At 39.5% G+C, this 20746-nt stretch overlaps 1 protein-coding gene and 1 long non-coding RNA gene across 2 annotated transcripts; one reads left to right on the forward strand and one right to left on the reverse strand.

Annotated features, from left to right (window-relative positions):
* Positions 1–2121: 2121 nt before the first annotated feature.
* Positions 2122–2373, reverse strand: LOC124270197. The gene is made up of 2 exons (XR_006896703.1): positions 2279–2373; positions 2122–2204 (listed from the first exon to the last, which is right to left on the reverse strand). It is a non-coding gene; the product is annotated as an uncharacterized LOC124270197 (long non-coding RNA).
* Positions 2374–9335: 6962 nt separating this feature from the next.
* LOC124270198 (LETM1 domain-containing protein 1-like) lies at positions 9336–20553 on the forward strand. Its single transcript, XM_046705233.1, has 9 exons — positions 9336–9423; positions 11516–11673; positions 13141–13253; positions 14245–14324; positions 15167–15353; positions 15638–15739; positions 17299–17433; positions 18034–18130; positions 19322–20553. The coding sequence occupies exons 1-9, from the start codon at positions 9338–9340 to the stop codon at positions 19435–19437; spliced, it is 1074 nt and encodes a 357-aa protein (XP_046561189.1). The 5' UTR covers positions 9336–9337; the 3' UTR covers positions 19438–20553.
* The last annotated feature ends 193 nt before the right edge of the window (positions 20554–20746 follow it).

Raw genomic sequence — 20746 nt, forward strand, 5'->3', positions numbered from 1 at the left:
TAGATGCTGGAAGGTTATAGTCACATGATTTATCCCTCCGGGTACCCATTTTCTGCTGGGTTAACACATGTATGTGGAGTATCATGTATAGAGTTACAACCTGATGTGAAAGGCTTTAGAGGTAATCACTTTGCTACTCTTGTAACTGAAACCCTCTGTCCAGTTTGTATCAGTACTATAAAGAATAATCTTTAAAACATAATAATGATTACATTTATAAAATGCAATAATTTCCAAATTTCCATCCACTGAAGAAAGGTGAGCTTCTGTACCTGCTACTCTAGTTACTAAAACATTTTAAAATGTTTTACGAGTCTCAAGTGTAATGACAATGTTTGGTTAAATATGGCATTATCCATAGAAATACACATGTACAATTCATTTGAAGTGTCATCTTTCTCTGCTCCAAGGAACAGTAGCTTTGACTTTATACCATGTACTCTCTATTTGACTTTTACAATGTGTAAAATGTTCACATTCTGTTGTTTCTTCATGTAAGTCTGTGATGGCTATTTGCACAAGAGTGAAAATACTGTGGCAACTGGCAAAACCGGGTACTGTACTTGAACGACAACAATTCTTTAGTGATATGCATCCTCTTTATTCAGTCCTCACATATCAGTAAACTGACACTAACCCCCGGATCCATTCCGCAATGTTCTTGTGATCTAAAATTATCCATTTTTTAACAAAGGGGGAGGGAAGTGTACAAAAAGACACTTTTGAAGGCTTTCTCTTGTGGGTCGGTCAATTTTCAATACTGAATTTTTGGCAAATTCTATCGTGATCAATAGACCTGGCAGCCATATTGTTGGTATTATTAATCCTGGTTGGATATAATTTGCATTCTGATAAGCCCGCTAGACTGCATAGCATTGCCAATCAAACTGGCTTATGAAAATGAAGGGCAGGTAACTCCAGAAAGCAAAAAACACAGGAATGGATCCAGGACACTAAGAGATGAATGAGATGTTAACAGATCAAAATCTGCAGCCACATTTGACACAAACAGCCTCCAAACACAAATGGAAGCAGTTGTGTCCTTAGCGTCATCATCCCAACTTCTCGACTGAGGAATGATCCTTAGACTTCACACAAAGTTTACAAGTTTTATCTCTTTTATGTCATTTGGGGGAAAAAAATTGGGGACACTTTGTGGTGGGGAAATATCTTGCATTTACAGATTGCAGTTAATATGACATGAATATCTGCAAAATTATGGATATGGCAATATTTACTCACTTGCTAACTCATATCAATAAACGTGGATATCCAAACTTGTTTACTCAAGTTTCACTGGATCTAAACGCATACAACCAGCTTATCCTTTTTAAGAACCTTATTGCAGTGTGCTTTTAGAGGCATTTCAAGATGTGTTATATCTACTGTTAAATTAATAAATGTTGTTGCTTGATCCTGTTTACACACTTCTTTTCACACAAGTAAACAGGCCAAGAAATACACTGTGAGAGATGGCCCCCTGAGACAGCACTGCCTTACTGTCTTGTTGAACTTTGATCACTACGGCCCCCTAAATGTGTTTTCCTTTGATTGCTACACAAAACCTTTGATATAGATATCGTTCTTCCACGAACTTCTTCAAATAGCCCTTGGGAATTCATCTGGTTTATCAAGAAAACGTCGACAAGGTCAAGGTCACAATATACAAATATATTTGGAAGTGGTTACACTTTCTCAGAAAGTAACTGTGCATTCATCATTATACTTTGGCATACCTTCTCAGACATGGGGAACTGCTTTGATAAGGTTTGGGAAAAGGTAGGTGAAAGGTCAAGGTCAGCATTCAGCTTTTGTGAAAAGTTAAGTTTTGATTGGTATGTGAGGCATGTTTAACTATTCAGCTTTGTAAGTTCATGTTTGCACATACCTCTACAGTGCAACCACACCTAAGTTGGTGCTTACAGGTCAAGGTCACGGTCATCATTGAGATTAGTTTGTGAAGCATGGTAATAACATTGACAGTTTCTTAGGCAGGGTTAACCCTTCAGGCATGAACCTTCATAACTACACATATCTCTAAAGGGGCATGTCTCATGTTCTCAGACTGACAAAGATTAATGTTGTGTTTAGACTTTTACAAGGAAGGGCCTAGATTTTATAAAACCATCTTAGCTTTGATTAATCATAAGAAGTTGCGTTATAAAATAAGACATCTTCACTTTAAGAAAGGATACTTTTTCAAACTTGTTGTTAACCTGTTACAGATCGCACAAAAATACAATAAACCCTTGACAGAGAATTGATTTGCATTTGAGACTGAAAAAGCTGTGTGTTTCCCAATATCAATGCAGTAATGTAGAGAAGTAACCCAACATTCAGGATCACATTGTCAGGTCACTGTGTTTAACAGGGCGGTGGGGTAGCCTAGTGGTTAAAGCGTTCGCTCGTCATGTCGATGACCTGGGTTTGATTCCCCACATGGGTACAATGTGTGAAGCTCATTTGTGGGGTCGCCCACCGTGATATTGCTGGAATATTGCTAAAAGCAGAGTAAAGCCATACTCACTCACTGTGTTTAATATGCATCTGTGACTTTCTGCACAATCCTACATGTAGACAATTGTTCATATGGTAACGGATGCTATGACAACCCTGAAACAATAAAATACAGGTCCCAAAGACAAGGCATTTTTCAAGCACAAGAAATGTTATAAAATGTAAAGTGTTAAACATCATTGCCATTAGAACTACAATAATGCCAAATGGTACTTCATTATTTTCCCAATCAAGTTAACCACTGTGTCAAAGATTTCCATTCTACATTAATCAGTCAATTTCAATGACCAGTCGTTTACTGAATTAAATTGACAGTGTTACATTTTAATGGTGCTTTAATCCCCAAAGAGTATAGGAACCCATTTTGTATTTCATTTTTTAATCACCATTCTTGAAAGTAGTGATTTCTAAGAACTTCATTTTGTTTTGAATTATGATGTCAGCATTATAATATGTTATTCATTTCAATGGAATAAATATCTGCCATTAATCTAGGAAGCGATCTGTCTTTTAAACTAAGTAATTTGTCAACAGATTAGAATATGATTATCAAATATTAAACATGGGGATCACTATCACAGCTGAATTAACAATATTTCTGATGTCAAATATTTTATGTCTTCATGTCTTCAAGGGTCAATTAACAACATGAACTGTAAAATTTTCAATGTTAAACAGATTATTTAATATCTATTTCAAAGAATGATGCCATCTTGGATGAAGATAACTCAAACTTACGACAGATCTGAAGCTATCTTAGGTTTAAGACATTCTTACAATATCTTAGGTCTACGATAGTTTTGAAAATATGCTACAACAGTTGATTTCCTTACGATAACTTCAGAGCTAGGATCATTACCATACTCTCAAACTTATATAATTGTGGAATCTTGCAAAGTTGTGTTGATCCAGGTCAACATCTGTTTTTAACTGGAAGTGTATAGTGCTACTTTATAACTTGAGAAACTTTGAGGAAATGGCAGTATGGGGGCTGACTTCTTTGATTGGCATTCTGAAGTTGGGAAGATGAAGAATGAGGACTATTTTTATGGATATACAACTTCTTTATTCTATATAGGCGACGTTTCAACATAGATTCTAATGTCGTTGTCACCACTTGCTTGACAACGACATTAGAATCTATGTCGGAACGTCGCCTATATAGAATAAAGAAGTTGTATATCCATAAAAATAGTCCTCATTCTTCAGTATGGGGGCTGCTTCTTGTTTTGCTTGTACTTGCACACACCTCTAGTTGTACGCCTTGACCAAAAACCTCCAGTACACAGTACAATTTCCTGTGATACATTTCGTTACTTTTATTGTTGAATTGTAAAGTTTGTAAATTACATAAGATAATCTATGTCAGTGGCAATGAAGGAAACAGAGTACCGGTATGTGTTTTAGATATCGAGGCCACAGTTTTCATATATTTTGGTCTACATGTTTGGTTGTGAAAAGTGTTAGGAGGATCAATAATACAAATGAAGTGAGATATGTTTAGTAATTCCTATAAAGGATTTATGATTATGTTGAATGGATACAATGTTTCTTCAGTAATAAAGAGAATGTTATGGATGTCAACTTCTACATTATAAGGAGCACAACGTTTCAGAGTACATACTTACTCCTTTATCCGGTGAATGATGAAGGAGGAAGGATATACTCTGAAATGTTCTGCTCCACGTAATAAAGAAGTTGACATCCATAAAAGGGTCTCTTCCTCATGTGTATCACTTGTAAATGTCATTCAAACACCTGTTTCTTCAGTAGTATTCTGTTTTGTGGTTCAATCAGTTTTATATTTTTAAAATATTTTTGGGGTTCTAAATTTTAAAAAGGTGTTTTTCAAATTTTCCTTTTCTTCCCACTTCATTGTTTTAGGATTCAGTGATCCGCAAACCGATATATTTGAAAAGTGTTGCCTCTGTGTGAAATGTTTTCCTGTTTCATCATGGATGAAACATTGCTAGCTTGAAGCAGTTCACGATCTCATTTTTGAAATGTTTGATGCTTTCTAAGAATTTTTATTAATTTCACATGTTGGACCAGTTTCTTGTATTATAGATGTTTCTGGCCAATGTTCTGAGAGGCAGACGTCGTAAATATAAGGATCATGTCGGCCGGGGGAGGTCAACTTCCCAGACAAATTGTGAAATTAAAGTCTTGACCAAAATATAAACTATAAAACAACAGTCCCTTTTTGTTGTCTGTTCTTGTGTAATTTAATGTTCCTTTCTGTGGGTTTGAATTCCTGTTCGCCATGATTATGTATCTTGGTTTGCCGGCACCATACCCATGCTTGTGCGTTTCACCAATTCGGTTAACGTCTGAGACCAGTATCACATCAGGCTTCCTCCTACATGAAGCAGACATGGTGTGATGTAACTGAAATACTCTTCAAATTGGCATTAAACCCAAATCATTAATATAAAATATGATGAAATTAGGTTATAAGATTTATATGGTATGGGTAGCCCAGTGGTTAGTGCTGCAGCTTGTTATGGGACACCTCGTGATTCCTTACAGGGTCTCACATCTCTTTTTGTCTTGATGTCCTGAGCCCATTAACACTTCGATGTTACTAAAAGTAGGTAAATATTTTCTCACTTACACAAGCAGTTTCTCTTTTGGATTACGATGTTCGTTGTTTTTAGTTAGTGTTTGTTTTAAGAAAAACATTTCAACAAGTGATGATGTCCAAGGAAGATTGGGGAAATGCTGTTATTGGGTTTCACCTTGATCCAATTCTCAGTCCTCAAGGTTATTGCACTATTTCAGGTCCTCTTACCCGTGAAGATCCAGGTGAGAATTGGTCTTCAGCAACCCATGCTTCTGGTAAGAGGTGACTAACGGGATCGAGTAGTCGGGCTCATTGACTTGGTTGACACATGTCATCGTATCCCAATTGCATAGATCGATGCTCATGCTGTTGATCACTGGATTGTCTATTCCAGACTCATGTATTTACAGACCACCGGCATATAGCTTGAATATTGCTGAGTGCGGTGTAAAACAACAACCCAACCAACCAACTATGAATCGTATTAATGCTTTGTAGCTATTAAACACACAACATTTTATGTTTATTCATGAGCCACTTCTAAATGATGTCGAGAACAATGTTTTTGTTAGTGATCTATGCACTAACTTGCCACTACTCCAATTGTCTTGAAATATGTTGATTTCTTTTGGACTTTTTTGCCTTTTGGCTCAAAATTTCTTCTTTCATGTTCATTAATAATCGATAGATATTTATTAAGGATTATCAGTCTATGATCTGTGGCAAGAGCCAGCCCTAGTTGACATTGTTAAGTGTTGCATTCCTTCAGCATCCCAATAACATTGACTCAGACTCTCCTCTGATGTCAAGCTGACATGCTATGATATAACTGATGGCATTTAAGCATTGAAGTGGCTTTTAACCTCACTCACTCACTGTTTTTCTCCTGCTGATGATGCCATGCTGTCCTGGGCCCTGTTTCTTAAAGCGATCGTAGCGCTACGACAGTCGTAAGTCTGTGTTAAAGTATAGGACTTACGATCACCCTAGCGCTACGATTGCTTTGAGGAACGGGCCCCTGGGCCCAGTTGCACGAAGCTGTCTCAGTTCTATGTTATAACCCTTAGCCAATGTTGAAGTATGGGAGTTGTGATCACTTATCGCTGAGATACCTTTGTGTGGCAGGACCCAGATCTGAGGGTTATCTACGACCATATTTGAAGTTGTTGACCATGTGATACTGAATGTGTGTTTCACGCAGATGTATGTACTCGTGTGAGCTGATTGTATTTATTAGTTAACTATATGTGTGTTTTGTACTGTTTTCTTTGAAGATATAAATTCATACTGAAGTGACTTGGTTGTCCATTATTTCTAGTCGATATAGATCACAGAGATCAATAACCGTTAACTAAATATCGATTATTGATAAATATCGGAGAAGTAACTGAATTAAAATGCCAAAAAAGTCCGAAAGAAATTACAATAATTCACATCACTGGTGAGTGGTGACATGTTTATACATGGAGGACTAACAAGGCAGCATCCTAAATATGATTTAAAGGCATAACTTTGTGAACTGTGTAGCACTTGTTTGTGTACGATATTAAAGATTAAAAATTATTTTTAAAAAGATACCAAAAAAATGTTCAAAAAAATACATATATAAAAGATGACTCAAAAATCATTACTAATCTTTCCAATCAACGATATTTCCTGTTATCGATCTGTTTAGCCAGCCCTAATTATTTCTGTATCAAGTCTCTGCTCCAACAGTTGGTACATCTGTTTGGACAGATGCTGTCATCCCTGGTAACATCCTTTTGTTGAAATGTGACTTTCTGATATTGTCATGTGCACATGTGTGATAATATCCTTGCTGATAATATCAGTTCCATTCACTCAGTTTCTACATGGTAGTAATTACTGATCTTAAATTGGTTCAACAACACATACTTGTCGTAAGATGCTACTAACCAGATTGGGTGGTGGGGTAGCCTTGTGGTTAAAGCGTTCGCTCGTCAGGTCGAAGACCCGGGTTCGATTCCGACAGGGGTACAATGTGTGAAGCCCATTTCTGTGTCCTCCGCTGTGATATTGCTGGAATATTGCTAAAATCGGCATTAAACCATACTCACTCACTCACTAACCAGATTGAGTGGTGAGGCTCACTGAATCGGGTGATGCATGTCATTATATCCCAGTTGGGTAGATTTATCATGGTATCAGTCACTGTAACCTCTGGTCCAGATCTAATTATTTACAGAGAACCGTCATACAGCAGCCATATATACAAAGCCTGATAATTCAATGCTGACAAGGGGCGGTGGGGTAGCCTAATGGTTAAAGCGTTGGCTCGTCACGCCGATGACCTGGGTTCGAATCCCCACATTTGCACAATGTGTGAAGCCGATTTCTGGTGTTCTCCGCCGTGATGTTGCTGGAATATTGCTAAAAGCGGCATAAAAACCAAACTCAGGCCGTCAGTCAATGCTGACCAAACCTATGCATTTGTGGCATATATTTAATCATTTTAAATAGATTGGGGCATTTTGACTACTATTTGACCAAAATTGCTGGGGCATGTTGTAGCTGGGGCAATTCGACGGGTACCCTTACAGGGCTCAATTAGTGCTTTGTTAACCTAGTTATTTGTCTAACTTGCACCAGGTGCAAGTCAATTTTTGAAAGGTAAATGAACAATGAATATAACATCATAAGATTTATTATGTCAGTTAAATTTTCTTCTAAACTTTGAATAATTCAATAGCATATTTCTTTCATTACATATTGCAAAAAGAGCAGTGCAGCCGGAATTTGGCAGGTGCAATTAGTTTTTTATCTCAGGTTACACCTGGTGCAAGCAGGTTAAAATCTCTTAAATCGAGCCCTGCCTTACGTCCAATCAGTTCCAGACTATATGGAACCGACTCAGGGAGCACAACATCCATTCCCCACTCCCTGCAATATGTCCAATCTTGCTCGAACGTCACCGACAGGCTCGTCTTGCCTGGTGCAGACAGTATCTACAGTACAGGAGACAAGATCGAGATGGTGTTTTGTTCACTGACAAGTCAAGATTTCATCTGGACAGCTCACATGGCAAGGTAAACGGTTTGCTTATGCGAGTGTTGTTCAATGCCGACTGTTTGGTAGCTGGAGCATTATTTTATAGGGAGACATCAAATGTCATAGTCGGACACAATTTGTCATTGTCAATAGCAATCTGACAGGTCTGCGATACAGGGATGAGATGATTGGGCCTCATGTGCAGCCGTTCATTCAAGGACAAAGACATAAATTCACTCTTCAAGATAATGCCCGTCCAAATGTCGCTAGTGTTGTTACAGATTTCCTGAGACAGCTGAACATTCAAGTACTTCCCTGGCCAGCTGTTTCTCCAGACCTGGGTCTAGATTTGTGAAGCTCTCTTAGCGTTAAGATAGTCGTAAGTGCCATACATTAACATTAATTTACGGCTATCTTAGCACTAAGAGAGCTTTGAAAATCTAGGCCCTGTCACTAATCGAGCACGCTTGAGATGAAATGGAGCGACCTTTACGTCCAGCCCAGAATCAGCCATTGACGATCAGGACAAGCGTTAGTTCAGACATGGAACAATATTTTCCCAAGCTTTTTTCAATCGCTTAGTGTCATTAATGATGGTTGGATCTATCATCTTTCATGCATATGTATAGAATACCATATTAATTTAGCTTGATAAAAACTCACTAGATTTCAGATTGAAGGTAAATTGGACACCAAAATGAACTACAACCTTGAGGCAGTATCTCACTAATATCCTGAATTTCAGGGTCTTTGACACTGTCAGGATCAATCCCTCCATTCTCAATGATTAAAACATCAATTGAGTTCAGCCAAATTTGAAAATATACTTTGAATAGCTCATATCATTGTCTCCTTCTGATGGTAGCAGTGTCAAAGGACAAAGTCAGTATCAAAGAACAAGGTCAAGGTCAATGCAAGTGCTAGGATCAATTTTTCCACTATCAATTATTTAAACATCAATGAGTCAAGGTAATTTGAGCACCTATCAATGCCCTAAGATGGAATACATAAGGCAACTGTTCTGTCAAAAAAAGAACATTTGAGAGAATATAGCTTTGTCTTCACATGACACTTTTGGAAGGTGACACATAATCATATAAATCACTATGAAACAAATTCAAAGTAGAATTCAAAATACTTTTCATTTATGTTTAGTTACTAGTCGATTTTAATGTTTCTTACTTTTCCCAAATGTATACATTTCGTTCCATTTGAGTTCAGACTTTCGTAGCATCCATCTGAGAAAACATGGCTGCGCCCAGTCGGCGTTTGTGCACGCTGATTCGATTGCAAGGAAATTCACACGTGCCCTTGATATGTAATTCATGTATAAGGTATACATTGCCTCCGAAATAACATTATTGTACCCATTCTAAATTTGCTATACGTTATATTACACCGTAGAAGAATTTCACAATCGAAAACAGCAGGTATTTTAATTGTCCAGTTTTCGATCACGCGATCTCTGACAAACCAAACAGTCTGTTAGGCAATGCATACAAGTTAGGATGCAAAATACATGCGAATAATCCAACGCAGTGGTAACTACCTAGTTTCTACATCATTCCCATGTTATACAGTGGTAGAATATTTGTCAATGGAAATATACTCGCAAATATTATGCATAAATTTATCATATGACGGTCGTCATGATTATTATGATTATGGCATACATGTTCATACATATGAATCATTGTTGCATGAAATGTATTTGGCAGATACATTATATTGTATTTTACAGTCAGTAGTAGTCATTTAACTGTTTTATATGGATATTCGTGCATTAACAGCTACTTACAGAATTATGTCACGAATGTCATAAGAAAGCTTATTCTATCAACAGGTCTGGTTATTTTGAAACTGACTATGCTCATCTTAACAAAAGTGTATTATTAGCTATATAGTCAGTTTCATTCTAGTTTAATCAAGGGTGATTAGGTTGGGTCACCACATTATTATGGACACTGATTAATCACATCTGATTGTAACATTCAAACTCTTGCCCTATTTTCCTAATTTCACTCTTTGCACCAAGAAGATGCTTGTCATGTGTGAAATCACTATGATACCTCACATATTATTGATTGGATTGGTGAGACTATTTCTGCAGCCTAGGACCATACACCAAAGTGCGTTCTTACACAGGGAGGGGTGGTTGGGTAGCCCAGTGGTTAAAGTGTCTGCTCGTCATGCTGAAGGCACAAGTTCAATTCCCTACGTGGGTACAATGTGTGAAGCCCATTTCTGGTGTCCCCTGCAATGATATTGCTGGAATATTGCTGAGTGCAGCGAAAAACTAAACTCACTCACTCACTTTGACCTCATATGAGTTTGGAAGAGATGACAAATGATGAAAAGATAAATAACAAATATATGAGCCACTGTCTGCTTTTATAGGAGGTTCCTTTTAAGAGTATACATAACATACTGTTTTCACTCAACATGTATTGCCATTCAGCCACTTTGAATTGCTGTTTTTCTGATATTTTATGAGATTTGCTATGTAGAGTTGCATCCCCTGGTCATGCCACAGACCTATTATTGTGGGTTCAAATTCCGGTTCACCAGAATTATATTTCTAGGTTTGTTAGCACCACACACATGCTCATGAAATTCACCAAAGGGATAAATTCTGAGACATGCATACATTCATGCTTTACACTTCCACATTACACTGACACACAGTGATGTAACTGGAATATGCGGGCGTGGTGAGCAAGCTGTCTAAGGCACCAGGCTACTGATCTGGAGGTGCCAGGATCAAGCCAACTTGTGACCAGGTGTAGAAAAACCTTGGAGTCAACTTTGTGTGCAGACTCTTCCAGTGTTGTCACAACCCATTGTGTACAGTACACAACCCTGTGCACTTTAAAGAACCCACGAATCTGTTGGTAAATGACCAGATGGTGGCCACATGAATACGTGCAAACACCTAGTTGCAGGTACAGCAACATGTAGTAAACTTGTACAAAGTTCTGTGACTATGTGTCCCAGTCCGCCCAGCTGTGAATAGGTACCTCGAAAGGATGGGAAAGTCACATTAACTATTGGCAGCAAGAGCTGTATGGTCCCCCAGGGAGTTGAGAGATGTGTCAATGATAACTACCTGCCTGTATAGTAGAATGTGGAAATAAAGCTAAAGTGAGGTTGTTCTGATAAATATTGATAAAACTTTTAATCAATCTGATATCTAACCCATCGATCTACGGGATACAATGACGTGTGTCAACCAAGTCAGTTTGGGAGATTTAAGGAGTCCTTTTCACAGTTTCATTATTATTTGAATATTTATGTTTCTTGCCGTGCTCACCAGAGACCATTTCAGGGCAGAATAGGTTTCTAGAAATGACATACCAGTAATTTTACTTAGATATTGCAGCTTTTATTACATATGATATTTTTTCTACTTTACGTTCTTTATTCCAGATATATGTCAGCAAATCCTCCTGACGGACACGTGTCTCCTCCCGGATTCATTAAGAGGTACATTGTTGACCACATCGTCAACTTTGTGTCTAAGAGAACAGAGAAGCTAGAACGGAGATATCCCAAAGTGTTTGAAATCTACAGAACATTTAGATCAGGTGAAATCAGATGTTTTTCAGTGGCTTGTTTTTGGTTTTTATTATGTTGAAAAGTTTATTCTATTAATGTAGGTCATTGTAGGGCAGGCCGCCATATAGCTGGAATATTGCTGAGTGTGGCATAAAACTAAACTCGCTCATTGTAGGGCAGATTTATGTCAATGGAGATAATTTTGTCAACTGTTGGAGCAAACATTTACCCCAATGATGGTTCAGATGCGTGGTTGAAACCCATGACCAGCTGATCCAAGCAGCAACTGAGCCCAGTTGGCCACCTGTGCTCCTCCTGCTCTACATGATGGACAACTTCACCTTTTGGCGGCACATCAATATATAAGGGCAGTAATCTTGACCATGACACTAAGCCCTTTATTGACCTCACCTCACGGTGGGGTAGCCTAATGGTTAAAGCGTTGGCTCGTCACGCCGAAAACCCGGCCGGGTTCGAATCCCCACATGGGTACAATGTGTGAAGCCCATTTCTGGTGTCCCCCGCCGTGATGTTGCTGGAATATTGCTAAAAGCGGCATAAAACCAAACTCAGTCAGTCAGGCAGTCACCTCACCTCACTATATCTCACCGGACTATATCTCACTGGACCCTCATCTCTACATTGTCTGTGTCTGTTTGTTGATTATTGTATTAAGCATCTGACCCGTGAAGGTCCGGGTTAGAATGAATCTTCAGTAACCCATGCTTATCGTAACAGGCGACTAACGGGATCGGGTGGTCAGGGTTGCTGACTTGGTTGACACATGTCATCAGTTCCCAATTGCGCAGATCGATGCTCATGCTATTGATCACTGGATTGTCTGGTCCAAACTCGATTATTTACAGGCCGCTGCCATATAGCTGGAATATTGCTGAGTGTGGCGTAAAACCCACCACTCACTCACTATTAAGCATCTAATTTTCAAACTCCACCTGGAGGTGAGGTGAGGTGAAAATGGGTTTAACGTCATGCTTGAGAATATTTCGCTCATATGACGACGTGCATGCGTGTGTATGTGTATTTGCGGCTGCTTGTACTAGTTCAGACTGAAGCTGATTTTATAGTGCTAGCCCACTGAGATACCATGCCGCAGTGAAGCATGAATACCCCACTCAGACACATTATACTGACTCCGAGCCGACCAGTCCTTGTTGTACCCATTAATGCCAACTCCACCTGGAAGGGATGGTGAGGTATGGTTGAACCTTCCTTATGACCCCTTTGGATTCCAGGTGAGAATCTATTCCAGCAGCCCTTGCTATCTGTACAGGATGGCCCAGTGGATCAGGTTGTTAGGTTCAGTGCCTGGGCTGATTACATGTGGAATGTTGCTCACTTTGTCACACTGGATTGTCTGGTCCAGTATTTCCAGACCACAGTCATATAGCTGTGATGTTGCTGATTCCAGCATTAAACAACAAAGACAGATGTTTTCACAATTCAGTAAGAGCAGTCATTGTCCTGATATCTTCCAGGCAGTTCCACATTTGTGAGTGAGACCAAGGACTACTACAATGTCACCACAGAGTTGTGGGGAGGTCGCACTCTCGGAACCTTCTCCAGACATCAACTAGAAGTCTACAAACAGGTGGGTCCACTGGTCGGAGTCATCATGTGGGAGGGTAGCCTTGTGGTTAAAACTACCGTGTCAACACAGAGTTGTGGGGAGCTCGCACTCTTGGAACTGTCATCATTTACGCATGATTTAGATGTTAGCTGTTTGGGGAGGGTAGCCTTCTGGTTGAAACATGGAATGCATCGCCTGGTTTAACTCCCCACATGAGTACAACATGTGCAAAACATTTCTGATGACCCTCCACTTGTACATGGTTCGAATGGTGCCAAAAGTCATGAAAAACCTGGTTCAGGGCCAAAACTGAAAGTCATGATATGTATATCATGATATTGAGGTAATATTGTTTTTTAAAAGAATTTAAACATTAAGAATTTTATGTGTTTTCAGAGTCATTGTGTTATTGAGAAACTATGTGTTATTCAGTGACAACTATTTTGATGTCTCTTGCCATGAAGGAATGCCAGTGGAAATTAAGACAAGACTTTCCTACAGCTGACTTGATGCACCTAATGATCAGGCTCACCTACCATGAATGTGTGAATTGTTGGTCATAATAGCAGCCACCAGTCCATACTCCATTTTATTACATTCAACAGCGAAAATATCAATTTGAGGACTTCGGTAATAAATAGAACATTATATTTGTGCCCATATCATCATGATCATACTATGTTTACGACACTCGTGCCTAAATATCAGTATGTATCTCGCTCTCGCCGCTCGGGAAATGCCAACATTTAGGCACTTGTGTCGTAAACATAGTATAACATGGGCACTCATATAATATCCTCTATTTATTTAGGCTGCAGTCACATGATGTATCAGATTTAGTCTATAGCTGGAATATTGCTGAGTACTGCGATAAACGACCAACCAACCAACACCTCTAAACAGACAAAATATCATTTTATTCAAAATAACTGTGTAAAAGCACACCGTAATAGATAACTCTTGATGCAAAGTTTTTGAACCTGTTGTATTAATTCTTCATTTCTGTTTGTAGATTCCAAGGGACCTGTTTCGTATTGCCCCCATACTGCTGATCTCAGTCCTCCCTTGGGGAGGAGCTATTATAGCATTAGCGTGAGTTTGACTTGTACATTTACACCAGGGGCTCCAGGGATATATACAAGTACAGTTACCCACTACTAGGGTTTACCTAGACCTGCTCAGAGGCCAATTTTAGGGACTGTTCATCATTTATTTATTGGTGGGGGGGAAAAGAGAGAGAAGAGGAGGAGGAGAGAGAGAGAGAAAGAAAAGAGAAAAAAGAAAGGAAGGAGGGGAGGAGGAAATGATGATTATTTTTTTAAGGGGGTGTCACCCATTTTTTTCTGGGAGCTAGGGTCATCAATTTTGTACATAAAATTATGTTTACAATTATGCTTAGAAATGGGAAGGGAGAGGGGGTCATTGATTTTGTGCATGACATGCAGGGGGTCACTTATTTTGTACTTAAAATTTTATTTTATTTTTTTATTTTTTTAGGAAGGGGGCGTCATTCACATTGTACATGCTTTCCATAAAAATCACCCCCCAGCCATAAATTATGAACGGTCCCTTAGGCCCCAAGTCTGCTGTGAATGTTGCTAACCAATGCTACATAGGAATGAAAGTTTCCCAGTTTATTTTGGTAAAGCCACCTATATGTTACCCATTTGTAGATGACTTGTATTTCACTGATAACAAAAACTGAAGCAAAAAGGAGGAAGCAGCTATAAATGCAATGAATTTGTGCTCTACCCCATGTTTGTTGAAAGATTCGACATAACTACGAATCAAGTTTATGTCGCCTGGCGCGCTATTGGCGCGTTATTCTCCTTCTGATAGATTTGAAAAATTATAAAATACAAGTACAGAAATCTAACAAATGTAGTTGTTGATATGGAAAATGATGGTTCTCCTAATGCCCGTTATCTGTGCAGGTATCTGTATCCCCGGATCTTTCTGTCACATCACTTCTGGACCCAGAAGCAGAGGGAAAAGTTCTGGAGGCAGACTCTGGAGTCACGTCTGCACCATACCTCGGCCATCTTGGATTGGACCATGCGACAGAGTATCCATGTCCCCAACCAGAAGAAGAGAGATAAACTTGTTCGTCTCATACAGAAGGTGAGGATGGATGAGACAATTTACCTCTCTCATTCGGTATTTACAGGCTCTTTGTTAATATGCTGTAATACCTTGACATTCGGGACCAAGAGGATGAAATCCTTCTTTCCAGACACTTGTTGGTCATGACTCTCTCATATGGATCCATCCAAAATGTGGATTAAAAGGCTGGCTTGCATAGACATATAAGAATATTTGAAATTTTTCTTTTAGTAATCAAACATACCACAGGGCATCCAATAAAATGGTCTGGTGTGATCCTTGGAATCTGTTTTGTGTTCCAGTTGGAGCATGCTGTTCAGCCAAGTATAGAAGAACTCCTGGAGGTGCTGCCTCTGTTTGCCTCATTCCCCTACCAGACAGACAGGATGGCAACTGTGTACATGGTAAGCCCATGACTACTCTCTGTTGTGAAGGTAATTTTAGTCCTGTCATCAGTGCAAAGTCCCAATTGCATAGGTCAATGCTGATGCTGTTGATCACTGGATTGTCTGGTCAAGACTCAATTATTTACAGACCACCACTATATGCGGCGTAAAACAACTAACAAACTAACATCAATGCAGAGGGACCTCCATGGGAAATCTGGGTTCGGATTGGTCCCAAGCAGCATGTGCTTATAGGGAGACCTAATGGAATTAGTTGTTAGGCTGAGTGCTATGACAGTGGATCATTGCTCATAAAATAAGTCACATAATTATCTGATACAGGCTTGATACAAGAATATTGCTGTTTATTACCCACGTGGTCAACGTATGGGTAGTTGCATACTAATCTTGTACGTCACACTAGTGTCGTATCGCGTTGACCTGTGTCGTAACTACTTGACCTGAGATTCTAACGGTTTGATTGGATAACCGATGACCTCTCAATTACGTCACGTTGTGACAGAACTACTTTTTCATTCATAACAAACATGTGAATTCATTCATTCTGCAACTTATATGCATTGTGGGAATGTAAACATTGCGAATGTTGTTGTATCGCTGTTTAATTGTGAGTCAAACTGAGACATTATATGCGTTGAAAAACATAAACGCAAAGTTTCCACAAGTGAGGTTAGCCGAGTGAAGCAGCTGCAAAGTAAGCGATGACAACTGACATGCATCGTGACGTTGGTTCGCTCGGTCAGATACCATAGGAAGGACACTCGTTTTGTATAATTCGTATGTGATGAGACCTCGTGTAGTATTCTCTACATGAGTCACTTGACTTCAAAGAAACAATGCAGTGGAGACAAGGTGTTCGGAGGTGAACTTACCCACTCATCACTTGGCACAGGTGGATCAGCAGTCACAGTTGTCACAAGGATCAACTGGTCCTGGGTTTGAATCTGTTTCTACTTGATAAGTGTTGAAATAAAGAGGGCAGTATGGCCCTTGAGGTTAGTTCCAATAGTAATAATTAGCTCCTCATGCAGCAACAGGGGCGGTGGGGTAACCTAGTGGTTAAAGCGTTCGTTCGTCACACCGAAGACCCAGGTTCGATTCCCCTCATGGGCACAATGTGTGAAGCCCATTTCTGGTGTACCCTGCCGTGGTATTGCTGAAATATTGCTAAAAACGGCATAAAACTAAACTCACTCACTCACTCACTCATGCAGCAACACAACCAGGTCGGGACAAAACTGATTAGGGTGGTTAGACTCAGTGAAATAGTTGCCTACAGTATCATACACTGGATTGTCTAGCCCAGGTTGGATTATGTAAGTTGTGCAGCGTTCAGCAGAGATCAGCAGAGCTGTGTTTGCTTGGTGTACCAGAATCCTCAAGTCCCAGTTCTCTAAGATCTACATCACTTCAGCCTTTCCAGCCATAACAACATGATCCAGCTGATGATGGCACACTGATGTAAATGAATTACTGTACAACCCATTAAACCCATTAAACCCAAGTCACTTCACTCTGTTGGAGGCTATGTGATCTATGTCTATCGTTTCTTGCAGAGACATTTAGCCCGGTGTTTGAACTTCTGGCCATTGCGAGCTCGCCTATACCACGATGCAATGATTCTGTTGTACACCGACCTTGCCATGGCGAGAGAAGGCATTGTCAAAATGGATGATTATGCCCTGGAGAAGGTAGGGCATGTCATCTCTCAGGGTAACCATGGTAACGACATGGCGTCCTTATGTTTGGAATTGGTTAAGATCATTTGTTTCATACGATAATGATAATGCATGATTTATGAGCCTCAATCATGTCAATAAAATGTTTAACTGGACTAATGTGCAAGGAAATCATTTTAACTGGAAAATAAGCAATCTCGGAATTCTTGTCAAGATATAAACTCCTTTTGAAAATGTACCTGTCCTGATAAATGAAGTAGTTGGGGTGTGTTTATTAATGTTTATCTTGCAACACAACATACAAGATATTGGTGTGTAAGTATTCATGATGTCTATGTAATTCATTGATATGGTGATGCACTTAGTAGCTGAATGTGATATCAAAGTTGTTTTGCTCTAGGTAAAAAAATATAGTGTTCATCTGTGTAGCTTGTTTATTCATTCAGTATTATCGTTCTTTGTGTGAGTTCAACGGTGGGTTCCAGAAATCCCAGCAACCACAGGTCTTCATCATATTGATGGAATATTGCTAACTGGAGTGTTACACAATAAAATCTTTCACTGTTTCAGATTGATTGTCGTACTTCTAACATCTTTGTACATCTTTTGTAGGCCTGCTTTCTGAGGAGTCTGAATCCTTTTGGCCTGACAAGAGAAGAAAAAATAGCTTATTTAACAAACTGGACAAGGATCAGCCAAGAAATTGATGGTAATTGTGATATCGACTGTATCAAGTTTATCAAGTTCCAGTTTAGAGTGTAGGTCCCCAGCAACCTGCAGCTGGGTCAGGTGGTCAAGTTGGCTGACTTGATAACATGTCATCGTCTTCCAAGTATATGAATCGATGCTCATGATGTCAATCACTGGATTGTCAGTCCCATGTTTGATAATTTATAGGCTGCGATCATGTATAGTCCGTTTGGCTCAAAAGCGGACCGATGAATTGCAATCTAACTCGAAAACTAATAAACAGAAAATACTCAATGAAACACTGATCATAATCAAAACGTCAGACCAACTCTGTGAGTTTTTTGCAGAATTTATGTCCTAAAAATAAAAAAGTTGTTTAACAAACTATCATTAAAATATTGACACAACAGTTCACTATTTGTTACGAGGGACGAGTGCAGAGAAAGGGACAGCCAGGTGTGCGAGAAAGGATGGCAACGGCACAGCACAGGTTGATGAATCAATAACTTTGTCGGTACTTGTGCACATGCTTCTCTAACACCTGGCTGTCCCTTTCTCGGCACTCCTCCCTCGTAACAAATAGTGAACTGTGTCAATATTTTAATGATAGTTTGTTAAACAACTTTTGTAATTTCAGGACATAAATTCTGCAAACAAATCACAGAGTTGGTCTGATGTTTTAATTATGATCAGCGTTTCATTGAGTATTACATGTTTATTAGTTTTTGAGTTAGATTGCAATTCATCGGTCCGCTTTTGAGCCAAACAGACTATAGCTGGAATACTGCTGAGTGCTGCATTAAACAGAAACAAGGACAAGCATCACTATGCTCGATTCCCAATTAGGTTGTCATGCTTATGACTTAACTACTGTTCAAGGCAGCAACACATTCTTGTTGTAAGAGGCGACAAGCTGGACCAGTGGTAAGACTAGCTGACTTGGTTTAAGCATGTCATCATATCAAAATATAATCCTGTAGATTTATACTCATGACTGCCGTGATATTGCTGGAATATTGCTAAAAGCGGTGTAAAACCAAATTCACTCACTCACTGATGCTCATGATGGCAATCACTAGATTGTCTGATCCAGGCTCAATCATTTACATTTCCTGTCATATAGCTGGAAAATTGAGTGTGGCATTAAACAAGGAACAAACAAACCAAACATGTTCAAGGAATCATTATTCCCTACTCGCTCGTGTTTCAGAATCAAACATCTCTTTCCTACTCCACTGTCCTGCCTTCCTGGGCGGCGTCCATCCCAACAACCTACAACTGCTGGGAGGCAAGAGGTCATTCTGGAGGAAGAAGACCGGGAGATGAGAGCTAGGTGGTCGTGTGACTGTCATGTGATTGTTACAGACTGGCTGTGATATACTGATATATATAACCCATCACCAGCGAACTGTGGGAGGAAAACAGAGTTACTTGGCCAGTGGTCTTGCCATCTGTCAACATGGCTTCCCTTCATGGTTCTATATCAAACAGAAATTATGATTATAATCAAGCACCTGAGAGCAAGACCTTTGTTTTATCTGTCAGTATTCATCTGATTTATGTGGTATGGTACTATCATGGTGCAACTAATAGATAATTTATTCAAAAATTCATTACGACTCCATGATGGTATGTTATGCAGGACTCATAAGATGTATTTATCAAAATACTATAATTGTTGCAGAAGTGTTTTACATGATACGTACCGATAATATACTGAATCACTGAGTTGGTTTTATAGCAATATTCCAGCAATAACACCGCAGGGACACCAGAAAGGGGCCTCACACAATGTTCCCATGTGGGGAATCTAAGCCAGGTCTTCGGTGTGGCAAGCGAACGCTTTAACCTCTAGGTACCCCACCTCCCCATAATATCACAGGCTTAATGTATAATTGAAAGAGATGTAAATATGTTAGAACAGAATCAAATAAGTCTAGATGTGGTGATGAGGTGTTAATGGTCAGCAACAACAATGATGTTAAATATAATCCTGAAGAGACGGATAATGTCAGGGTTAGCAGAGTGCCAGTATAGCATCCCCTAGTACAATGACACATAGTCAACCAATACACATAGTGTGGCCACCAGATCCTCATAAGTAAGGGGTAGATGAGGTGGCCTAGTGGTTAAAGTGTTGACTTGTTGCTCCAAACCTGACTAGCTATTCTTGAAACGTTCGTAGCCCTACGAACTTCTTAAGCCCATTCCTAACACATTGGCTACGATGTTAAGTTAGGAATTCTTAGGGCTACGAACCTTTCGAGAATCAGGGCCCTGGTTCAGATTCCCTTATGAGTTCAGTTAAAGAACACTGGCAGGATACAGCTGGAATGTTGATTCTCACTCACTCACTCACTCACTCTGAGTCACTCACTCAGTCTCACCACTCACTCACCGCAGACATGCTTAACAGGTATTACTATGGGGACGTATCCTTTCCTGTTGCTTCACCAGGTATTCCAAATAAGAACAGATACTCTATACTGGTCAACACAGTGTAATGATTGGAGGGGTTCGCTGATCTGTTTGATTGTGTGTCATGTTACCCCACACTGTAACTGGATTGTCTGGTCCAGAGGCATATACTGTCATTGATGAGAGCTGTGTCGAGTCAACAAGTCTGTACATGAAT

This window comes from Haliotis rubra, unplaced genomic scaffold (genome assembly GCF_003918875.1).
Source record: "Haliotis rubra isolate DU_JTF1 unplaced genomic scaffold, ASM391887v1 Scf15, whole genome shotgun sequence".
Taxonomy (NCBI): domain Eukaryota; kingdom Metazoa; phylum Mollusca; class Gastropoda; order Lepetellida; family Haliotidae; genus Haliotis; species Haliotis rubra.